Source organism: Trichomycterus rosablanca, chromosome 1 (assembly GCF_030014385.1).
Source record: "Trichomycterus rosablanca isolate fTriRos1 chromosome 1, fTriRos1.hap1, whole genome shotgun sequence".
In the NCBI taxonomy this organism is placed as follows: Eukaryota; Metazoa; Chordata; class Actinopteri; order Siluriformes; family Trichomycteridae; genus Trichomycterus; species Trichomycterus rosablanca.
The window spans coordinates 25,334,003-25,352,705 of record NC_085988.1 but is presented as its reverse complement, the minus strand read 5'-3'; the positions used below and the strand labels follow the sequence as shown (position 1 = coordinate 25,352,705).

At 38.5% G+C, this 18,703-nt stretch overlaps 1 protein-coding gene across 1 annotated transcript in view; it reads left to right on the top strand.

Annotated features, from left to right (window-relative positions):
- The first annotated feature begins 6,805 nt into the window (after positions 1-6,805).
- The window catches only part of LOC134309206 (dedicator of cytokinesis protein 2), a 235,737-nt gene continuing 223,839 nt past the window's right edge, over positions 6,806-18,703 (top strand). Inside the window, exons 1-6 of the mRNA XM_062990847.1 lie at positions 6,806-6,889; positions 14,329-14,412; positions 16,040-16,080; positions 17,078-17,133; positions 17,835-17,931; positions 18,133-18,281. Coding sequence (XP_062846917.1) covers positions 6,847-6,889; positions 14,329-14,412; positions 16,040-16,080; positions 17,078-17,133; positions 17,835-17,931; positions 18,133-18,281 — 470 coding nt within the window. The 5' untranslated portion in view covers positions 6,806-6,846. The remainder of the gene's footprint in view (positions 6,890-14,328; positions 14,413-16,039; positions 16,081-17,077; positions 17,134-17,834; positions 17,932-18,132; positions 18,282-18,703) is intronic.

Genomic DNA, 18,703 nt, shown 5'->3' with positions numbered 1-18,703 from the left:
GGAATGGAGTCGAGACTGCCGTGACAATGATGCTGCTCCTGCCGGATGTGACGGGTCTGGCGTAATTGCACCAAGAATGACAAGAACTCACTACAGACTTTATTGAAGACTAGACCGAATAACAACTCTATTATTTATTTATTTATTGCCAGTTATAACTTTTAGTTCATTTAATTCTGTGTTTGTATGATTTGTGTAAATCCTACTTATTTAAAGTATCTTCCAGACCACCCAAGAAGGATGGGCCCTGCTGAGTCTGGTTCCTCTCAAGGTTTCTTCCTGTAATTTCCAGGGAGTTTTTCCTTGCCACAGTCGCCCTCGGCTTGCTCAACAGGGGTTTTTGTATCTATTGGTCCTGGATTTTGTAAAGTTGCTTTGAGACAATGTCTATTGTAAAAAGCCAGCTTAAAGAACTCATCTACAGATGTCAAAAACTGTTGCATGTGAATGAGCAAAAGTACTGAGTCGTTCACATTCTGCTATCCTGACAGATGATATGTTTTGATGCATAAGATAGTGTTCTCTTCTGTGAATGCTACATTGTCACCACTAGTTATTGCTAAAGACAAAAAGGACAAAAGAAGTCAAGGGTGTTGGTCTAGTGCATCTTGAACATTTGTAAGATCACCAAGAAGAGAAAAATTCCCTTTGAGAACTGTTTGTGATTTTATTATAGACATCCAGATCAGTTGACTGAAGAGTGTGCTTTGCTCTTTAGTAATGGGACCTATTATTTAGCCATGATAATAGCCATAGCAGCTGAGATTACATTGAGCATAATATCTCATCAGCATTTCAAAAAACTCTTAAACAATTTTGTCTTTTTATCTGTTTTTGATACGGAATGGGATAAAGAGGTATCTCTACTGATGTTTGCTCTTTGTGAGGTGCAGGAGTCCACTGGTTTTAGTCCTGCTCAGCTCAGGTATTCACATCTGCATGCAGCTGGTGTGAGTAGGTGCTGCACATCCAAGCCCTGCTGACAGGTTAAGCTCAGCTGGCTGCCCACAGCTTGCCATGTGAGACAAGGTTCTATTTAGATACAAAGCAGGCTGTGCTGGAGTGGGGCTGATGCCAGAATTACATTGCTGGCACTTCCATGTGATGACACAGTGGGAGGGAGATTACTTGTTTACATTTATGTAGAGCCTGCTGGATGCCTGCAAAAGGTTGCTGTGGCTGGATTCAGAGATGCCAGAGAAAGTGCCTGAACAGGTGACACTAGAGCAATACATTGTTTGTTTACACCAGATAAAAAGTGGATTCAATGTCATTAGTCTGATACTATCCAAATAGAGGACCTGGCAGCATACAGAGCAAGTGGCCAAGCGTCCCATTCATCTGCCAACTCCCCTCCCCTCTAACAATGGTCCACCTAACCCATGTATGTCCTTTCTTATGAATCTAAAGGGACTTGTTGTTGTTCGTTCACAGACCATAGTGCACCAACATCTGATTCAAGACAAGGCTTGGATACCCATTGGGAGATTAGTAAGTGTATTTACAAGGGTGTGCAAACCTATTAAAATGAAATATCTTAGAGTATATATACAAAAATCATTTCATAGAGTAAAAGTTTTGGTTAGACCCATATTTCCCACCCAGTAATCTTGTAGACCGATTGACTGGGGTTTCTACGGAAAGTGGTGTATACAGGGCTGGGTTGGTCCCAGCAGGCAAACGTGTTTAGTTTGTGCAGCCTTGACTGTGGATACACCAGCAGAGGTGTTGAGCAACAGTGGTGAAGACCAAGGGATAGACAGTATAGAAGGGGCAATGGCACAGGTGGTCTTGTTACACCCTTGGTACCTCTGACTTTGAGCAGTCCCGCAATGACAATCTTGAACACTCCACAATCCATCATACCATTGACATAAATGGCCAGAGCTTTTCGCTTTGGGCTGCAGTACCCCACCCCTACTCATTAGGATGAATTGTATTAAATGAGGCATTAACTAAGCTGGGACACTCAAATTAGTAAAACAGTAAGCCAATTGTTAATACCCAGGACGCTCAGGAAATCTCTCTTCCATCCCTTAAATTGTGCCTGGAGCATTAAAATATTAAATGAAGGACATTCAATTGCTGTCTATATTCTTAATAAACTATATTTAATGACAAATATAAAAATGATTAAATACATGATTCCCCCTTTTGTAAGTCTATGGATCCCTTAAGTGCTGGTATTATTCAGCAGGAGAAATAAGTAGTGCCTGGCAACCTGCTGTATTGCATAAAGTGATTGCCGGAATTAACTATGGGTAAATATAATAGAATGTATGATTAATCAAATTACAGTTGCTGTATGAAAGATTTTCGTTGCATTGTTATGTGTCTGAGTCATAGTATGTTTACTAAGTAAACCCATGAGATAACATCTAGGTCTTTTGTTAATTCCAGTAATGAGCACAGATGAATGATTAGTTTATCTTCAGTATCAGATTTATCAATAGCTCCATTCAAACACAACACATTTATCTGGGAATTTACCAGCAAGTTACCTGATCGAAAAGCTAAGTAGTAAAAGCAGCAGGTGCCCTTCATGCAGAGTAAAAACTTGGTTGTTCTAACAAAATCTAATATGTTACTGCAAAGAGACACAGGGATAAAATATTAATTTGAATGGGTACGTCCTTCAGACCTGTGTCTGCTCATAACCTGAACACTAATGTTAGAGGGTGGGTGTCTGTGAGGGTTAAAACGCTGAACATAAAGTATGTGCAAAGTGTTTATTCCTTTTTTTCAAATGCAAATTCACTTTCCAATTGCAATTCCTCTGCTGCATGGAACACTAGCTAATGCCTAGTTCACACTACACGATTTTTGCCCTGATTTTCGTTCGGCGACTGGTCGGCGATTGATTTTCCGGGTCGGGAGCAACTCAGCGTTCACTCGGCGATCAAAACTCGGCTCTCAGTCGCTATGTGTGAACTATCCAACAACTCGACCCGACCGGCTTGCCGACCGCTCGGCGACTGGATTGAGTTTTCTAGCATGTCAGATATCTGATCTCAGATGGGCAACTGGGAATGAGTGACATGTTGAACAGCCAATGAGAACACAGGATACGGTGTGAGGGGAAATGCAGAAGAGGATATAGTTTATATCAGGATACACCGGCACACACACGTAGTATTTCTGATTTGATCGTCCTCTACAAAACATAACACCCACGCTGCATTACAAAATTATTAATTAACATCCACTTTACTGCAGAACAAGCCATATACTGTTTGTGTTGCCAAATCCACTCAGATTCATTTATTTTTCTCTTTGATTTTACGCTGCACATCAGACCACAAACACTTTGATCACTCGCTACTTGTTGACGTGCATTTTTGGACGTGGTGTCATTAAAACCCTCATCACTTCTCACGTGTGTTTTTGTTTAAAAGAAGAAAAAAAGGAGACCAGAGAAGCTCGCCTGCGATTCCAGTTGGTGATGGATCGTGTAGTGTGAAACCCCCTATCGCCGATCAGTCGTGTAGTGTGAAATATACACCGACTGAAAGACTCCCCGGTGCAGAAGATTCAGTCGTGTAGTGTGAACTGTACAGCGACCTGACGACTTGGAAAGTCGTGTAGTGTGAACTTGGCATAAGAAGAATTAGAGACTAGAGCACACTTGCACCCTCAGCAATACCATATACCATCATATATCGTCATACATACAGAGGATCAAGCTATGCCCACTGAATTCTTTTACCATTCATACCAGTGCCTTAACCACACAGCAGAAATCTCTTTTGCTGGGGCAAAAAGGTAAATCCCCATCCAGCCTCAGCCATGGCCAACTGCATTAGTGCCAGACCAGACCAGTGGCACCATACTTCTTATTTATCTATAAATGATTATTTCATGTTTCAAACAGACCATAATGATTTCTGGAGAGGAATTGCAGAAGTAAAATGGAGTGTCTCTTTGTTGTAGCCTAGTGGTTAAGGTACTGGACTAGTATGCAGAAGGTTGCTGCTTCAAACTCCACCACTGCCAGGTTGCCACTGTTGGGCCCCTGAGCAAGGCCCTTAACCCTCAATTGCTTAGACTGTGCACTGTGGATAAAAGCGTCTGCTAAATGCCGAAAATGTAAATGTTTTTATTTATTATTTTTTTATTCATTTTTTTACAAAAGCAGGATGTTTTTAACATGTCACATCCACGTTATGTGATGCTTATAATTATTGTACTGCTAATTAAAGATAAAGATGTTTCCTTCCCTATTTGATGTTTTGAAAACAGTGCTATCTTACTCATCTGTCCAAAATCTGTCCATGTGTTAAGTTTGGTAAGATCTGGTGAGTGTAAAGACCATAGCATATAATCATTTTAATTCTCATTAGATCATTCGTTGACAACTCCATCAGAAAAGACCTTTCTAATCAAGATACAAACGTTACATCAGTGAGTACAACAGATTTTTTTACAGCGTACTTCTGCTAGTTAAAGAGAAGAGTGCCATCTGCTGGCAGCCTCAATAAATCGGTGGCTTTTATTGTTTTTGAAATTCTAAAGTGTGGGAATCAGGAGGGTATAAACAATTATTTAAATGGTAAAATGTTTAGATAACTTAATAAGTCTATATTTTTCATAAAAAAAATACCCACTGGATCTAGTTTGTAATCCACTCTGTGACTCATGTTGTTTCTTCACAAGTGGAAGATGTTTGCACAGTTTTATTATATTTTTGAACTCTCATTCATAACAAATGAAAAGGGGGAAAAAAAAACAACAAAAAAATTTCACTAGGCGATTATAATCATGATTTGGAACAAAAGCAGTATCCACAAAAGGCTGAGTCTTTGAGGAACAAAGATAGGCAGAGGATCTCCAGTTTGTCAACAAATGCGAATGTTCCTCAAAAAAAGATCGGGAGGGATTTGCCTATTTTACCCTCTACAGTGCATAATATCATTAAACAATTCAAGGAATTTGGAGAAATGTCAGTGCATAAGACAAGGGCACAAGCTTAAGCTGACCTCCAAACCCTCAGATGACACTGCATCAAAAACTGTCATTCATTAATAGCTGATATAATCACATGGACAAAGGATTACTCTGGCAAACTTTTTTCAAGCACTACAATTCGGATTTACATTTACAAATACCACTTAAAACATAGCCCACTGTGCAAATAAAAAAGCCTTATATAAACCATGTCCAAAAGGGGTGTCAAGTTCTCTGGGCTCGAAGGCATCTGGGATGGACCATTACACAGTTGAAACATGTATTGTAGTCAGACGAATCAGTACTCCAGATCTTTTTTGGAAGAAATTGATGCCGCATGCTTCAAAAACATGAAGCATTGGTTGAAAGACCAAACAGACCATCCCAACTGTTATCAGCAAAAGCCAGGGTCTGTCATGGGGTTAGCAAGTGTCCTTGGTTGTTTTAGGGCCTGATGAAATATATTCTGCATGGTATGCTCTTAGACAGGGTTTTTTAAACTTTTTTTAAGCAATCCACATTTTATCCATGATTTTTACAATGACCCAGGTAACACATTAAAACACATAAAATTCATCAAAACACAACACTAACGAAATATAGTTAATGAATGAAAATGGTTGGTTCAATCTGGTCCCACTGTGGATTACAAGGTGTAACGTTAAGTCTGCGCAAAGGGGTGTACGTGTACAAGTTCATTTCTTTTTTTTGTGCCTGTTAAAATTTTTTTAGTTAATTATTATTATTATTATGCTCTGCAACCTATTTTTTGGCTTGCAACACACCCAAGGGTCATGACCCAGGGTTTAAAAAAACCTTCCCTTAAAACCTGTCAAACTGGAAACACTTTGCCACCTGAATTAATTATCATATTGATGCAAAAAAATATGTGCATTGTTATACCTATACATATACATAACTAATGCTAAAATTAGGACCAAAAACAATACAATCAATTTAGGTTCAACTTATTATTGGTGCAATGGCCATTGTTTTAGTGTGGCACAATGGTACAGCTAGTAATGTAGGTGCCCACAGAGAAATATGCACCCTGAGAACTTGTGTTCTGTCTTTACTTCTAGTTTCTGTTTTCTAGATGTTCTCCCTGTGTTCTTCTGGGTACTATTGGCAGCTGTTGCCTAGTGGTTAAGGTACTGGGCTAGTAATTGAAAGGTCACTGGTTCAGTCCTCACCACTGCCAGGTTGCCGCTGTTGGGCCCTTAAGCAAGGCCCTTAACCCTCAATTGCTTCAATTGCCTCAATTGTCTCTAGATGTAGGTAAATACTTGAAGGAGTATGGCCTGTGATAAGTTACACACAGACCTGGAGGTAAGGATCAACCCTAGGTTCCTTGAACCCTTATTGCTGTGTGGCACCCACACTACAAGCAGCAGCAATGTGCTGCTTAAAAATAAGTTACCATCAAAGCGTTTGCATTAGGGTTGCAGGTGGCCTATTTTTTTTATTAATATGTTTTTTTCTGCTTTGTTTTTAAATCATCTACGAAAAAGTTAATTACAAAGAAGCACAAACTTCTAAGAGACTCAACAAGATAATTCTTCTGTGCCAAAATACCAAATCTTAACTTTTCAGACAGCAAGCTAACCCAGGCTATAAAATCCAAGCTTGAATATAGTTTATGTGACAAGTTAAACTCTGCCTGATGTGATGAATTATATAAGTAAAATAATTGATTGGATGTTTGTGTGCAAGTCAAAATACTATAATTGGGTGTATAAAGAAATGCAGCATGGGTAGAAATGTGAAAAATTAAAAAGAGGAAGGAAGACAGAGGGAGGAGCACAGCTCTCATTTTCTCATACTCTTATCCGAAAGACACAGAAGAGAGTAAAAGAGCCAGAGAGGAACTTGAACTGAGACAAATCATTGTCTTGCTTCATCATGACTCCATGGACCAGGACCACCACTGAAAGATATGGAGTTGGTAAGTGGGTTTAAATCGTGTTATCTTTTGTGTCTATGGTGAGGTTGTGGATGCTCAATGTGCTTCCTGCTTTGCAGGATGTGGGCAGGTGTTGCCCTCTAGATTCTGTTAAAATTACCATGCTAATTGTGCAGTTTAAAGAATGATTACTGTGTGGATGTAGTTGTATATTCATAATAATGTTTGTTTATTGTATTAATGAGCTTATAGGAGTTTAAGAAGTGTTTATCAACTGGAGGCTTTAATAAGCATAGTGTTCTGTTGTAATTCAGTTGTCTATATAGTACATGTAGTACAAAGCTTTTGCAATGCATTAAAACATTTGTGTGGTCATTTTAATACAACTGGAGAAATATCTGCTTAAAATTATTGTGTTAAGTTTGCAGCATAAACCACTATAGCATAACTAGTATGAACTAGTCATTTAGGCCTTTCCAAAACTAGCACATCACATGCAGCATAGGGGTGGATTGCCTTCTAAAGGTTACATTCCACATATCCATAGTCTATTAAACACATATTATATCAAACTAAGCTTTAACACTTGATAGTTGTGTCATATGATTTGATAGTCGTTTGTATATGTGTTTATGTGGTTGCACACAGGAAGTTAACAAGAGAGGAAGTAAGAAGTGAACTAGAAGTAGAGAAATGAAGTGTCAGTGTACACAGTGCAGATACTGTTCCATGCAGTTTTATATGTCAGTTTATACTATAGTAATTTAGTCTATGAACAATGATAATGTATGTTATTTATTTAGTTGGATTTTAACATCATGTTTACACACTTTGGTTACATTCATGACAGTACAGGTAGTTACTCGTTACACAAGATTTTACTGAGTCAGACACAGTCATGGACAATTTTGTATCTCCAATTCACCTCACTTGCATGTCTTTGGACTGTGGGAGGAAACTGGAGCTCCCGGAGTAAACCCACACAGTGCAAACTCCGCACAGAAAAGACCTGGACTGCTCCACCTGGGGATAAAACCCAGGACCTTCTTGCTGTGAGGCAACAGTGCTACCCACTGAGCCATCGTGCCACCCTGATAATGTTTGAATATGAACAATGATAACACTGCAGACCAAAAGTATGTGTACACTTGTCCATGATCTTGTTGAAAATGCCATCCCCACTCCCACCACCTCCATAAGAGTTTAAAGTGTTTCTGTTAGAAAACCAACCATTGTTGGATATATATAGGATATATACACCAATCAGCCATAACATGTTTCTACACTTATTGTCCATTTTATCAGCTTCACTTACCATATAGAAGCACTTTGTAGTTCTACAATTACTGACTGTAGTCTATCTGTTTCTCTACATACTTTTTTAGCCTGCTTTCACCCTGTTCTTCAATGGTCAGGACCCCCACAGAGAAGGTATTATTTAGGTGGTGGATCATTCTCAGCACTGCAGTGACAATGACATGGTGGTGGTGTGTTAGTGTGTGTTGTGCTGGTATGAGTGGATCAGACACAGTAGTGCTGCTGGAGTGCTGCCATGTCCACTCACTGTCCACTCTATTAGACACTCCTACCTAGTTGGTTCACCTTGTAGATGTAAAGTCAGAGAAGATCGCTCATCTATTGCTGCTGTTTGAGTTGGTCATCTTCTAGACCTTCATCAGTGGTCACAGGACGCTGCCAATGGGGCGCTGTTGGCTGGATGTTTTTGGCTGGTGGACTATTCTCAGTCCAGCAGTGACAATGAGGTGTTTAAAAAATCCATCAGCATTGCTGTGTTTTATTCACTCATACCACCACAACACACACTAACTGACCATTGAAGAACAGCATGAAAGGGGGCTAACAAACCATGCAGACAAACAGATAGACTACAGTCAATAATTGTAGAACTACAAAGTGCTTCTATATGGTAAGTGGAGCTGATAAAATGGTCAGTGAGTGTAAAAAGAAGGAGATGGTTTTAATGTTATGGCTGATCAGTGTACATATACCTAATAAAGCTTCTTAAGACTGTAAAAGGGTCAACTTGGCATCTTAATGAAGCTGCCAGATGCTGAGCCAGGTTCTTGTTGGTCTTTTAAAGTTTTCTTTGTCTTCCAGTTCTCTTTTAATATTGACCTCTCCCGATTCTTCAAATTTCCCTATAATAGCTTAAATACCACAGCTATATACAGTATATATATATATATATATATATATATATATATATATACTGTATAAAGCTGTGGTATTTAAGCTATTATAGGGAATATATATAGATAGATAGATAGATAGATAGATAGATAGATAGATAGATAGATAGATAGATAGATAGATAGATAGATAGATAGATAGATAGATAGATCGATCACTTTATTAATCCCAGAGGGAAAGTCAAGTATTACAACAGCTCAAGGTACAATAGAAAAAAGTATTAAGTAAATAAAAGTCTCAGTTAAAAATTATTATTTATAGGCTAAAGGTGCATAAGAAATATTAAGTAAGTATTGCAGTACAATGTTGGTAGTATCCAGTTTGTTTGCTGTGTTTCCTGTGATAGTGGCTTTGCTGATGCACAATTATGATTTAATTTCTGTCAAAATCTGTGATTTTTGGCATTTTGAATGGAATTATGTGATTGAAAGTTGGTCTTACACATACTAGCAAGTTACCAATGAATTAAACTCAAAACAAAATGTGTATGTAATGCTCAGGCATGTGTTGTACAAACCTGGTGTTATAGATCTTTTTCCACAGAAGTTATTTTGACATGAAATAGTAGTATTCAAATTAAATTGACACACACACACACACACACACACACACACACACACCAGACATAGGCACACACAGAGGTGTTTTTTAAAATTAAGACAAGGCAAGTAACTCAATAAAGTTTTTACAGGCATGACCAAAATTATTGGCACCACTGCACATCTTTTAAAAATGCACCATTTTCCTAGGGAATAATGCAACTGTTTTGGTATTCACATGTTGACTTACTTTAATTTGCATTAAATCAACACCAAAAAACACCAGAAAGTCAAGTCTGGAACTGACTGGATAAAATTATTGGCATCTTCTCCTTCTCAAAATTGTAAGAAATAATTGGAATTCAATCTAATTATGCTCTTTTAATTTGTATTTAATCTCACCTGTGACAGGTGTGTAACAAGTGTGCAATATAGATATCACACTTGTAACATGGAGAAAAGTGACCCAATATTTGTTTCTGTATGTACCACACTGAGCATGGAGAAAAGAATTGTCTAAGAATGTGAGAACCAAAACTGTAAAACAGCATAGACAATTTCAAGGCTAGAAGTCAGTTTCCAAAGAATTCAATGTTTCTGTGTCCTTAAGAAGTTTACAGCCAATGGTACTGTACCTGACCTCCAGGAGTAAGATTTATAGAAGATTGCAACACAGGATTATTCAAATGGTGGATAAAGAACCTCATTCATCCTCCGAATTAATTTAAACTGACCAGCAGACACAAGTCACACAGTGTCAGCTTGCATTATCCTTTGTCATTTGAATAAAATAGAACCCTAAGGTAGGAGACATAAAAAGCCAGACTAGAGTCTGCCAGAACCCACCCAAAGAAGCCACAATCTTTCTCTGAGAACATTCTGTGGACATATGAGACTTTTTGGTAAGGCACTTAATTCAATTGTTCACAGTAAATGAAATAAGGCATTCAAAAAGAAGAACAAGGTTTCTATAGTTCAACATGAAGAAGATTCACAGATGTTTTGTGGTTGCTTTGCTGCTCCTGCACTGGATGTCTTCACTGTGTGCATGGTATCATGAAACCTGGTATTCAAAGAATTTTGAAGCACAAGATAGAGACCAGTGTCAGAAAGCTGGATCTTCTTCTTCAGATGGCATGGGTCTTCCAGCAGGACAGTGACCCAAGGTATACTTCAAAATCACCATTAAATGCATTAAGACAAAGCAATGGAGTGGCCAGAAATGAGTCCAGACCTACATTCCATTGGGCACCCTTCTTTCAACTCCCATTCCCGTTTTAACTTGGTATCCAAAACATCCTTACCGTGCTGTCCTTCTAACAATCTTATCCCTATTATTGTCAATCCTCAGCTCTGAGAACGAGAATTACAGCATCTTCATCTGTGCAAACTACAGCTTCATATCCTGTTTTTGTCAGTGCCACCACCTTTTTCAGTGTAAACAAATACAAAATTTGAAGCCTGCTACACACTAAAAATTTGGAACAGAAGCATGTTTACCACTATGTTACATCATTTTTTTGCACTTCTCTAAAACAAATTGAAACCTGTACTTGTCTGACCACAGCACATGTTTCTACTGTCTATTAGTCCATCTGAGTTGAGCTCTGGCCCAGAGAATGCAGTGACATTTCTGCTTATAACTGATGTATGTCTTCCTCTTTGTGTAACTGAGTTTCAGGTTGAATTTTCTAATGCGGTGAGTGTGTTATTTATAACGGATTTTCAAAGTACACCCAAGCTCATGTAGCTATATTTATCACAGGTCACAAACACAAAACTAAAAGTCAATGTGACAATGAACAGAAAATAAATAAATACAGCAATTATTATTTTATTTTAAATCAAATCTGGTAGTGGCACAGAATCATGTAAATGACTCACATTCACTTTGACCCAAATTACATACTACTACATCACAAACACTCACTCACTTTCTTAACCGCTTATCCAGTTAGGGTCGCGGGGGGTACTGGAGCCTATCCCAGCTTTTCAATGGGCGCAAGGCACACAGTAACACCCTGGACGGGGCACCACTCCATGGCAGGGCAGACACACACACACACACACATTCACCTATAGGGCAATTCAGTGTCTCCGATTAACCTGACTTCATGTTTTTGGACTGTGAGAGGAAACCGGAGCTCCCGGAGGAAACTCACATAAACACGGGGAGAACATGCAAACTCCGCACAGAAAGGACCTGGACCGCCCCACCTTGGGATCAAACCCAGGACCTTCTTGCTGTGAGGCGACAGTGCTACCCACCAAGCCAACATCACCAACAGTTTGTTTTTATTTATTTTTTATCAGGCATTTTTTTCTGAAAGTAAACTGCATGTGGGACATTGACAAAGTCTTTGTTTTAGAAAGTTGGTTGCTTGTTTATGCACGGGCATTGTAATCCATTAATTCACTTGCAATGTGCCAAAGACTTGTTGTGCTACAACAAAATTATATTATTATTATTATTATATATCTTCCATTTAATGTTCAGAGTTCAGATTTGTGGGCTGCCTATTAAATAGTACTGGTTTAGTGGATAAAATGACATGCACTGTTCAAGCTGTGTATTTTTACCAGTGTGTTATGACTATGTCAGCTTTTTTTCCCCTCTTTTTCTCCCGATTTTTTTCCCCAAATTTCACCCTGATTGCGTTATGCTTTACCTTTACTGATACAACCCTCCACTGATGACTGAGGAGCTTCGCAACTGACACATGCCCCCTCCGACATGTGTGCAGTACCGACTGCATCTTTTTACCTGCACTCAGTTCCAGTCACAATTGAGCCCTATGAGACCTAATCTTGAACATTGAATTCTTTGAGATCTCATGCATGTTTTTTTGGTATATTGTATGCAATATCTTATTGTTTATATTATGTATTTTTTCAGTTTTGAATGATCAGTTCTGCATTTTTTGCGGTTGCTATTGTCAATGAGCTGTAGTTCTATTCTTGTCCTTACACATTTTGTTCAAACTGAATGGTGCTATTGTCTTAGAAGTGTGAACCTCCTCCTAAACAACCATGTGAAGCTACTTTTTGCAATGTGGTGTTTTCTGTGTAGGCTTGCTCTTGCAATTGCTTTTGGTACAGCAGGCTAAGTTTATGTAATAATGTTATAAGCATGGATTATTTGAGTCCAGCTTAGTTTCTAACTGTTGATGATGGCTTGTGCTTTGCATAGGGGAGTCTTAACTTACATTAGTGAATGTGCTGATAAACTGTGTATACTGACATGGGTTTTCCAAGTCCTTTTAAAGCCCAAATTGTTTTTTTTTATTACAGAAGCATGGAAATTCCTAAGCATCAAACGTCATGTGCAGTGAATATTGGTTTTTAGCCTTGCCATTTACCACATTTAATTTAAATGAGAGAGGCAGGAGGTTAGATCAGCAGTCCCCAACTTTTTTTGCACCACGGACCGGTTTCAGATAAGATATAATTTCAAGGACCGGCAGGGGCCGGGGAATTTAAAACATAATAACTGTACTATTAACAAATGAGCTTTTTTCGCTGCAACGAGACTCTGCTCCCACCTAGGGGTGATTGGAGACAATAACACCTGGAAAAAAGTAGTGTTTTTATTGCTGATGTAGCGGCCACAGACCAGTTTGTGGCCTGGTGGTTGGGGACCACTGGGTTAGATGCCTTAAAGATAGTGAACCAGGGAGTGCCTTTGGATTAGCAAGAAGGGAGTGAAGGCAGCTATAAAGAGAATAGAAAGGCAGTTGGCCTAGATTATATACTACTAGTGGAGGCATGGACATGTTTAGAAGATATGTAAGTGCAGTTTTAACTAGATTGTTAAACAAAATCTTGGAGTGTGAGTGGATGCCTGAGAAGTAGAGAAGAAGTGTAGTGGTTTAAATTTTAAAAATAAGGGTGATGTGCAGAGTTGCATCAACTACAGATGCATAAAGTTAGTCAATCACAGCATGAGGATCTGGGAAATAGTAACAGAAGCTAGGTGGACAAAAGAGGTATGGATTTGTGAGAAGCAATATACAGTAGTTTCATGTCAGCAAAGGGAACTATAGATGCAATGTTTGCTTTGAGAATGTTAATGGAGAAGTATAATATGGTGGTAGATCTAGATAAATTTTATAATAGGATGCCGAGAGAGGAGCTGTGGTATTGTATGAGGAAATCAGGAGTGGCAGAGAAATATGTGAGGGTAGTGGAAGATATGTATGAGGACAGTGTGACAGTGGTGAGATGTGCAATAGGAATAACAGACAGGTTTAAAGTGAAAGTGGGACTGCATCACGGGTCAACTCTGAGTCCTTTCATTTATTTGCAATGGTCATGGACAGGCTAATAGATGAGGTTAGGCAGGAGTGACACAGGAGGATGGTCAGGACAGGTCAGTATGAAGACAAATGTTGTGGCAATAGCCAAAAGAAGGAGAAGAAGCCTTGCCATTTACCAGCTATGTGGTAAATGTGCCTCTGTCCCAACTTTTTTGAGTGTTCTTAAATTGTTTATATTTGATAAATAGAGTTAAGTTGGTCAGTGAAAACACTTGAAATTTAATCTTTTTGCTGTTGTCAGTAAATAAAGGTTTAAGAGAATAAATGTTCCTACCCACCTACCTATCTATCTATTGCATTTTACAAAATGTTCTAACTGTTCTGGAAATTAGGTTAATGCTAAAGAACATGAATAAAGAATGGTTTGTAATTATTTTCCCCCACTCTCTCTCTCTCTCTCTCTTTCATTTAAAAGTTAAATGGAATTTCACAGCCTGTGGAGAGAAGCAGTTATCTCTTGTGGTGGGTGAAACGGTGCACATACAGGAGGCGTGTGACGGTAAGACTGTGTGTTTGTGGGTCACTTTACAAGTTTTACTATTAATTGCCCTCTACCCTGATGTGAAGAAATTTCATAGTTTTGCACACAGTGTGAGTAAATTACCTCTACTGTGACAAAAGTCTTGCAGGGACAGTCATGATCTGTAAGCCGATGTCTGAAAAAAAACCTTTGCAAAAGTTGGCTATGAACAGTGCTAAAAAACAATCACACCTATGCCCACATTTTTTCTAAAGTCAGTTCTGTATAATGCAGAAGGAGCTTAATCTGTCACACAAGCAAAAACAAACCTTAATAATAGACTCGCCAGTTAATTCAGCCTAGGGTATGTTAAATTCTAGTGTTCAGGTAGCTGTGTGTGAGCTTAGAATCAATACAAATTATTGTGTTCATATAACTATGCAGTAAATGTATATTTTACTGCATTTAATGTACACTGATCAGCCATAACATTAAAACCACCTCCTTGTTTCTACACTCACAGTCCATATTATCAGCTCCACTTACCATATAGGAGCACTTTCTAGTTCTACAATTACTGACTGTAGTCCATCTATTTCTGTACATACTTTTTTAGCCTGCTTTCACCTTGTTCTTCAATGGTCAGGACCCCCACAGGACCACCACAGAGCAGGTATTAATTGGGTGGTGGATCATTCTCAGCCTTGCAGTGACAATGACATGGTGGTGGTGTGTTAGTGTGTGTTGTGCTGCAGCGCTGCTGGAGTTTTTAAACAGTGTCCACTCACTGTCCACTCTATTAGACACTCCTACCTAGTTGGTCCACCTTGTAGATGTAAAGTCAGAGACGATCGCTCATCTATTGCTGCTGTTTGAGTTGGTCATCTTCTAGACCTTCATCAGTGCTCACAGGATGCTGACCAAGGGACGCTGTTGGCTAGATATTTTTGGTTGGTGGACTATTCTCAGTCCAGCAGTGACAGTGAGGTGTTTAAAAACTCCATCAGCACTGCTGTGTTTTATCCACTCATACCAGCACAACACACACTAACACACAACCACCATGTCAGTGTCACTGCCGTGCTGAGAATGACCCACCACCCAAATAATACCTACTCTGTAGTGGTCCTGGGAGAGTCCTGACCATTGAGGAACAGCATTAAATGGGCTAACAAAGCATGCAGAGAAACAGATGGACTACAGTCAGTAATTGTAGAACTACAAAGTGCTTCTATATGGTAAGTGGAGCTGATAAAATAGACAGTGAGTGTAGAAACAAGGAGGTGGTTTTAATGTTATGGCTGATCAGTGTATTTCCAGGCAGAGATTAGAGATTTCTAGTGCACTACTTTCTGAGCACTCAAGTTCATGCACATTTAACAGTAATTTTAGGCCTCATTCACAATATCATGTATGGTAGATGGTACAATGCCTAAATTATTTGCATTGCATTGAGCAATGTTTTTTTAAACTACCTGACTATTTTCTAGTAACGTTTAGTACAAACTGCTGGGCCATGACACATCATTGCTTGCAAAAACTGAGCCTTTGGTGGATATATATGGTGTATGTATAACTTTACATAACTTCAACTGTGTGTTGTAAAAAATGTATTAAGATATTGCAAGAGAATTTGTTTTAAAATGAAATGTTACTGTGATTTTAGGTTGGTATAAGGGCTACCTGACCCGGAACAAAGAGCAAAAAGTAGGTGACTGATTCTTTGTTATTGTTTTCATGTACAGTTTCAATTAAAATTATTCAACTCTCATTGAAAATTAGGTTTATCATCAAAATTGAATTTAAATTTATAACTTTAAATAGCTCAACACAACTAATTTAACAAGTTGTTTCTACACAGTCTACACAAAATGCCACTTAATAATAATCACTTAATCATATTTCTTTTTAAAAAATATATATATGTTTATCCATTTACTCCCCATTTTCTCCCGACTTTTAGCGTATCCAGTTACCCAATTGCATTATGCTTCCTCTCCACTGATGCTAATCCCTGCCCTGGTTGAAGAGAGCCAAAACTGACACGCCCCCTCCGACACATGTGCAGTACCGACTGCATCTTTTTACCTGCACGAGGCGAGTTCATATGCGGATCAGCTTTGTGTACGGACCCTGATCCTCACCATCCCTCGTCTCTGTGCAGGCGCCATCAATCAGCCAGCAGAAGTTGTAATTGCATCAGTTATGAGGAATTCCTGTCTGGCTCCCACCCTGTATAAACAACGGCCAATCGTTGTTTATGTAGGCACCCAGCCTGCCAGATAGCAGAGCTGAGTTCCAAACCGACTAGCTCTGCTAGAGTGTTTTATTGCTGTGCCACCTGAGTGCCCACTTAATCATATCTCTAACATGCAATCAAACGTCACAGTCAACAAACCCCTATTCAGTCCAGGTATTTGATGTGTTTTATCTCAATCACATCTGATGCAGCTAATGAAGCCCTTGATTAGTTTGATTTGCAAATGTGTGCTCTTATGAGAGATTCTTTTTAGATGGTTAAATCATTCTGAGACTACTGTTCTTGTTTGATTGGTAAATTGCAAATAGCTAAAAGTTTGCTAATAAACCTAAATTGCAATGGGGGTTGAATAATTTTTATTGTAACTGTACATCTTGTGCTTTAGTATTGGTTATAAAAGCAGCTAAATGAAAACTAATTTGATGTTATTTTTCTGTATTGCAGGGGGCATTTCCAGCAAACTTCGTTGACCTGAAGGAATTTATCATTGAAAAAAGGAGGTAACTTTCAATTTAAATATTTGAATTAGAATATATAGAATTGTATCATGTTGACACATGCCTTATTTTATACCAACCTACTCCCCATCCCCAGTCCAATTTGACATTTTTAAGCAGGATGTCCTTCTTGACTCAACCCTCTTATTTTTATCTGGGCTTGGAACAGGCACTGAGAGTGCACGGGGCAGTTGACTCATTACTGGTTAGGCTGATTTGGCCACCCCCACCACTAATTGTAGAACTACAAAGTGCTTCTATGCGGTAAGTGGAGCTGATAAAATAGACAGTGAGTGTAGAAACAAGGAGGTGGTTTCTATGTTATGGCTGATCAGTGTATGTCAAGTCAAATTTATTTGTGTAGTGCTTCTTACAATAGACATTGTCTTAAAGCACCTGGATGCTTAACTTATTTAGCAAGCCACAGGCGACAGTGGCAAGGAAAAACTCCCTTAAAATTAACCCTAAGAGGAACCAGACTCAGCAGGGACCCATCCTACTTGATGTATTTTAGTTAAAATCAATGTCGATAAGCAAAGGCTTTAAAAACCTTATTAGCTCATGACCAAACCATTATTTTGGAAATAGATTCTCTGGTAGTAAAATGTAATTCAGGCCTACTGGTGCTTGGATCTCTTAAATCACTGCTTGTTGTTGTGTTTTCTTCACTATATTTACCTGACTTATTTTAAACCTTTATTTAGAAATGAAGAGGTTGTGTACTCCGCTGAGATGCCCCTTGTTAAAGAAGTTACCACCACACTGAGAGAATGGGGAAGCATCTGGAAACAGCTGTTTGTGGTACAATAAGTATTGTTTCTGCGTTAAGAAGTATGAATGGAATACACATGTATGTGTTTTGTATATGTATGTCTTAAAAGATCAATTTTAAAAATAATATACTATAAACTTCAATGAGGGGCTTTAAAATTCATTACATATTGTAATTTAGTCATATATTTACTTTTTGACCAATGAGTGGTTTTGTTTCTGACTCTTTAGACCAATAAGAAGGTTCGTTTTAGCCAGGTGCAGGCACTGATGTGGGATCTGATGGAATGGCGTTCCCAGCTACTGTCCGGCACGCTGCCCGGCGATGAGTTTAAGGAACTAAAACAGAAAGTCACATCTAAAATCGACTATGGGAACAAGTAAACTCTGTTATGTGTTTCTCAGTTTCTGTGCAAAACGTAATGTTCAAATTTAGCTAATTTTAATTTCTTAAAAATTAACTGATTTTTTTTCAAAGAATAATTACTGTTTATTCTTTTTTGCTCTCATTGCTTGTTGACAAATCATTTAAAGTTGCTCTTATTTATCTCCTTTTTACTAGCATGGCCACAGGCCTAAAACACTACCTACTAGTCAGCATTATATTAAAACATAGTGATATTTATTTATTTATTATGATTTTAACGTCAGGTTTTACACATGGGGAGAACATGCAAACTCCACACAAAAAGACTCGGCCCGCCCCACCTGGGGATCGAATCAGGCCTCATTTTTTATTTAAATATGCCAAATACAAAAATATAACCATCTTTTAAAAAAGACAGACAACTTCAAATAAAAA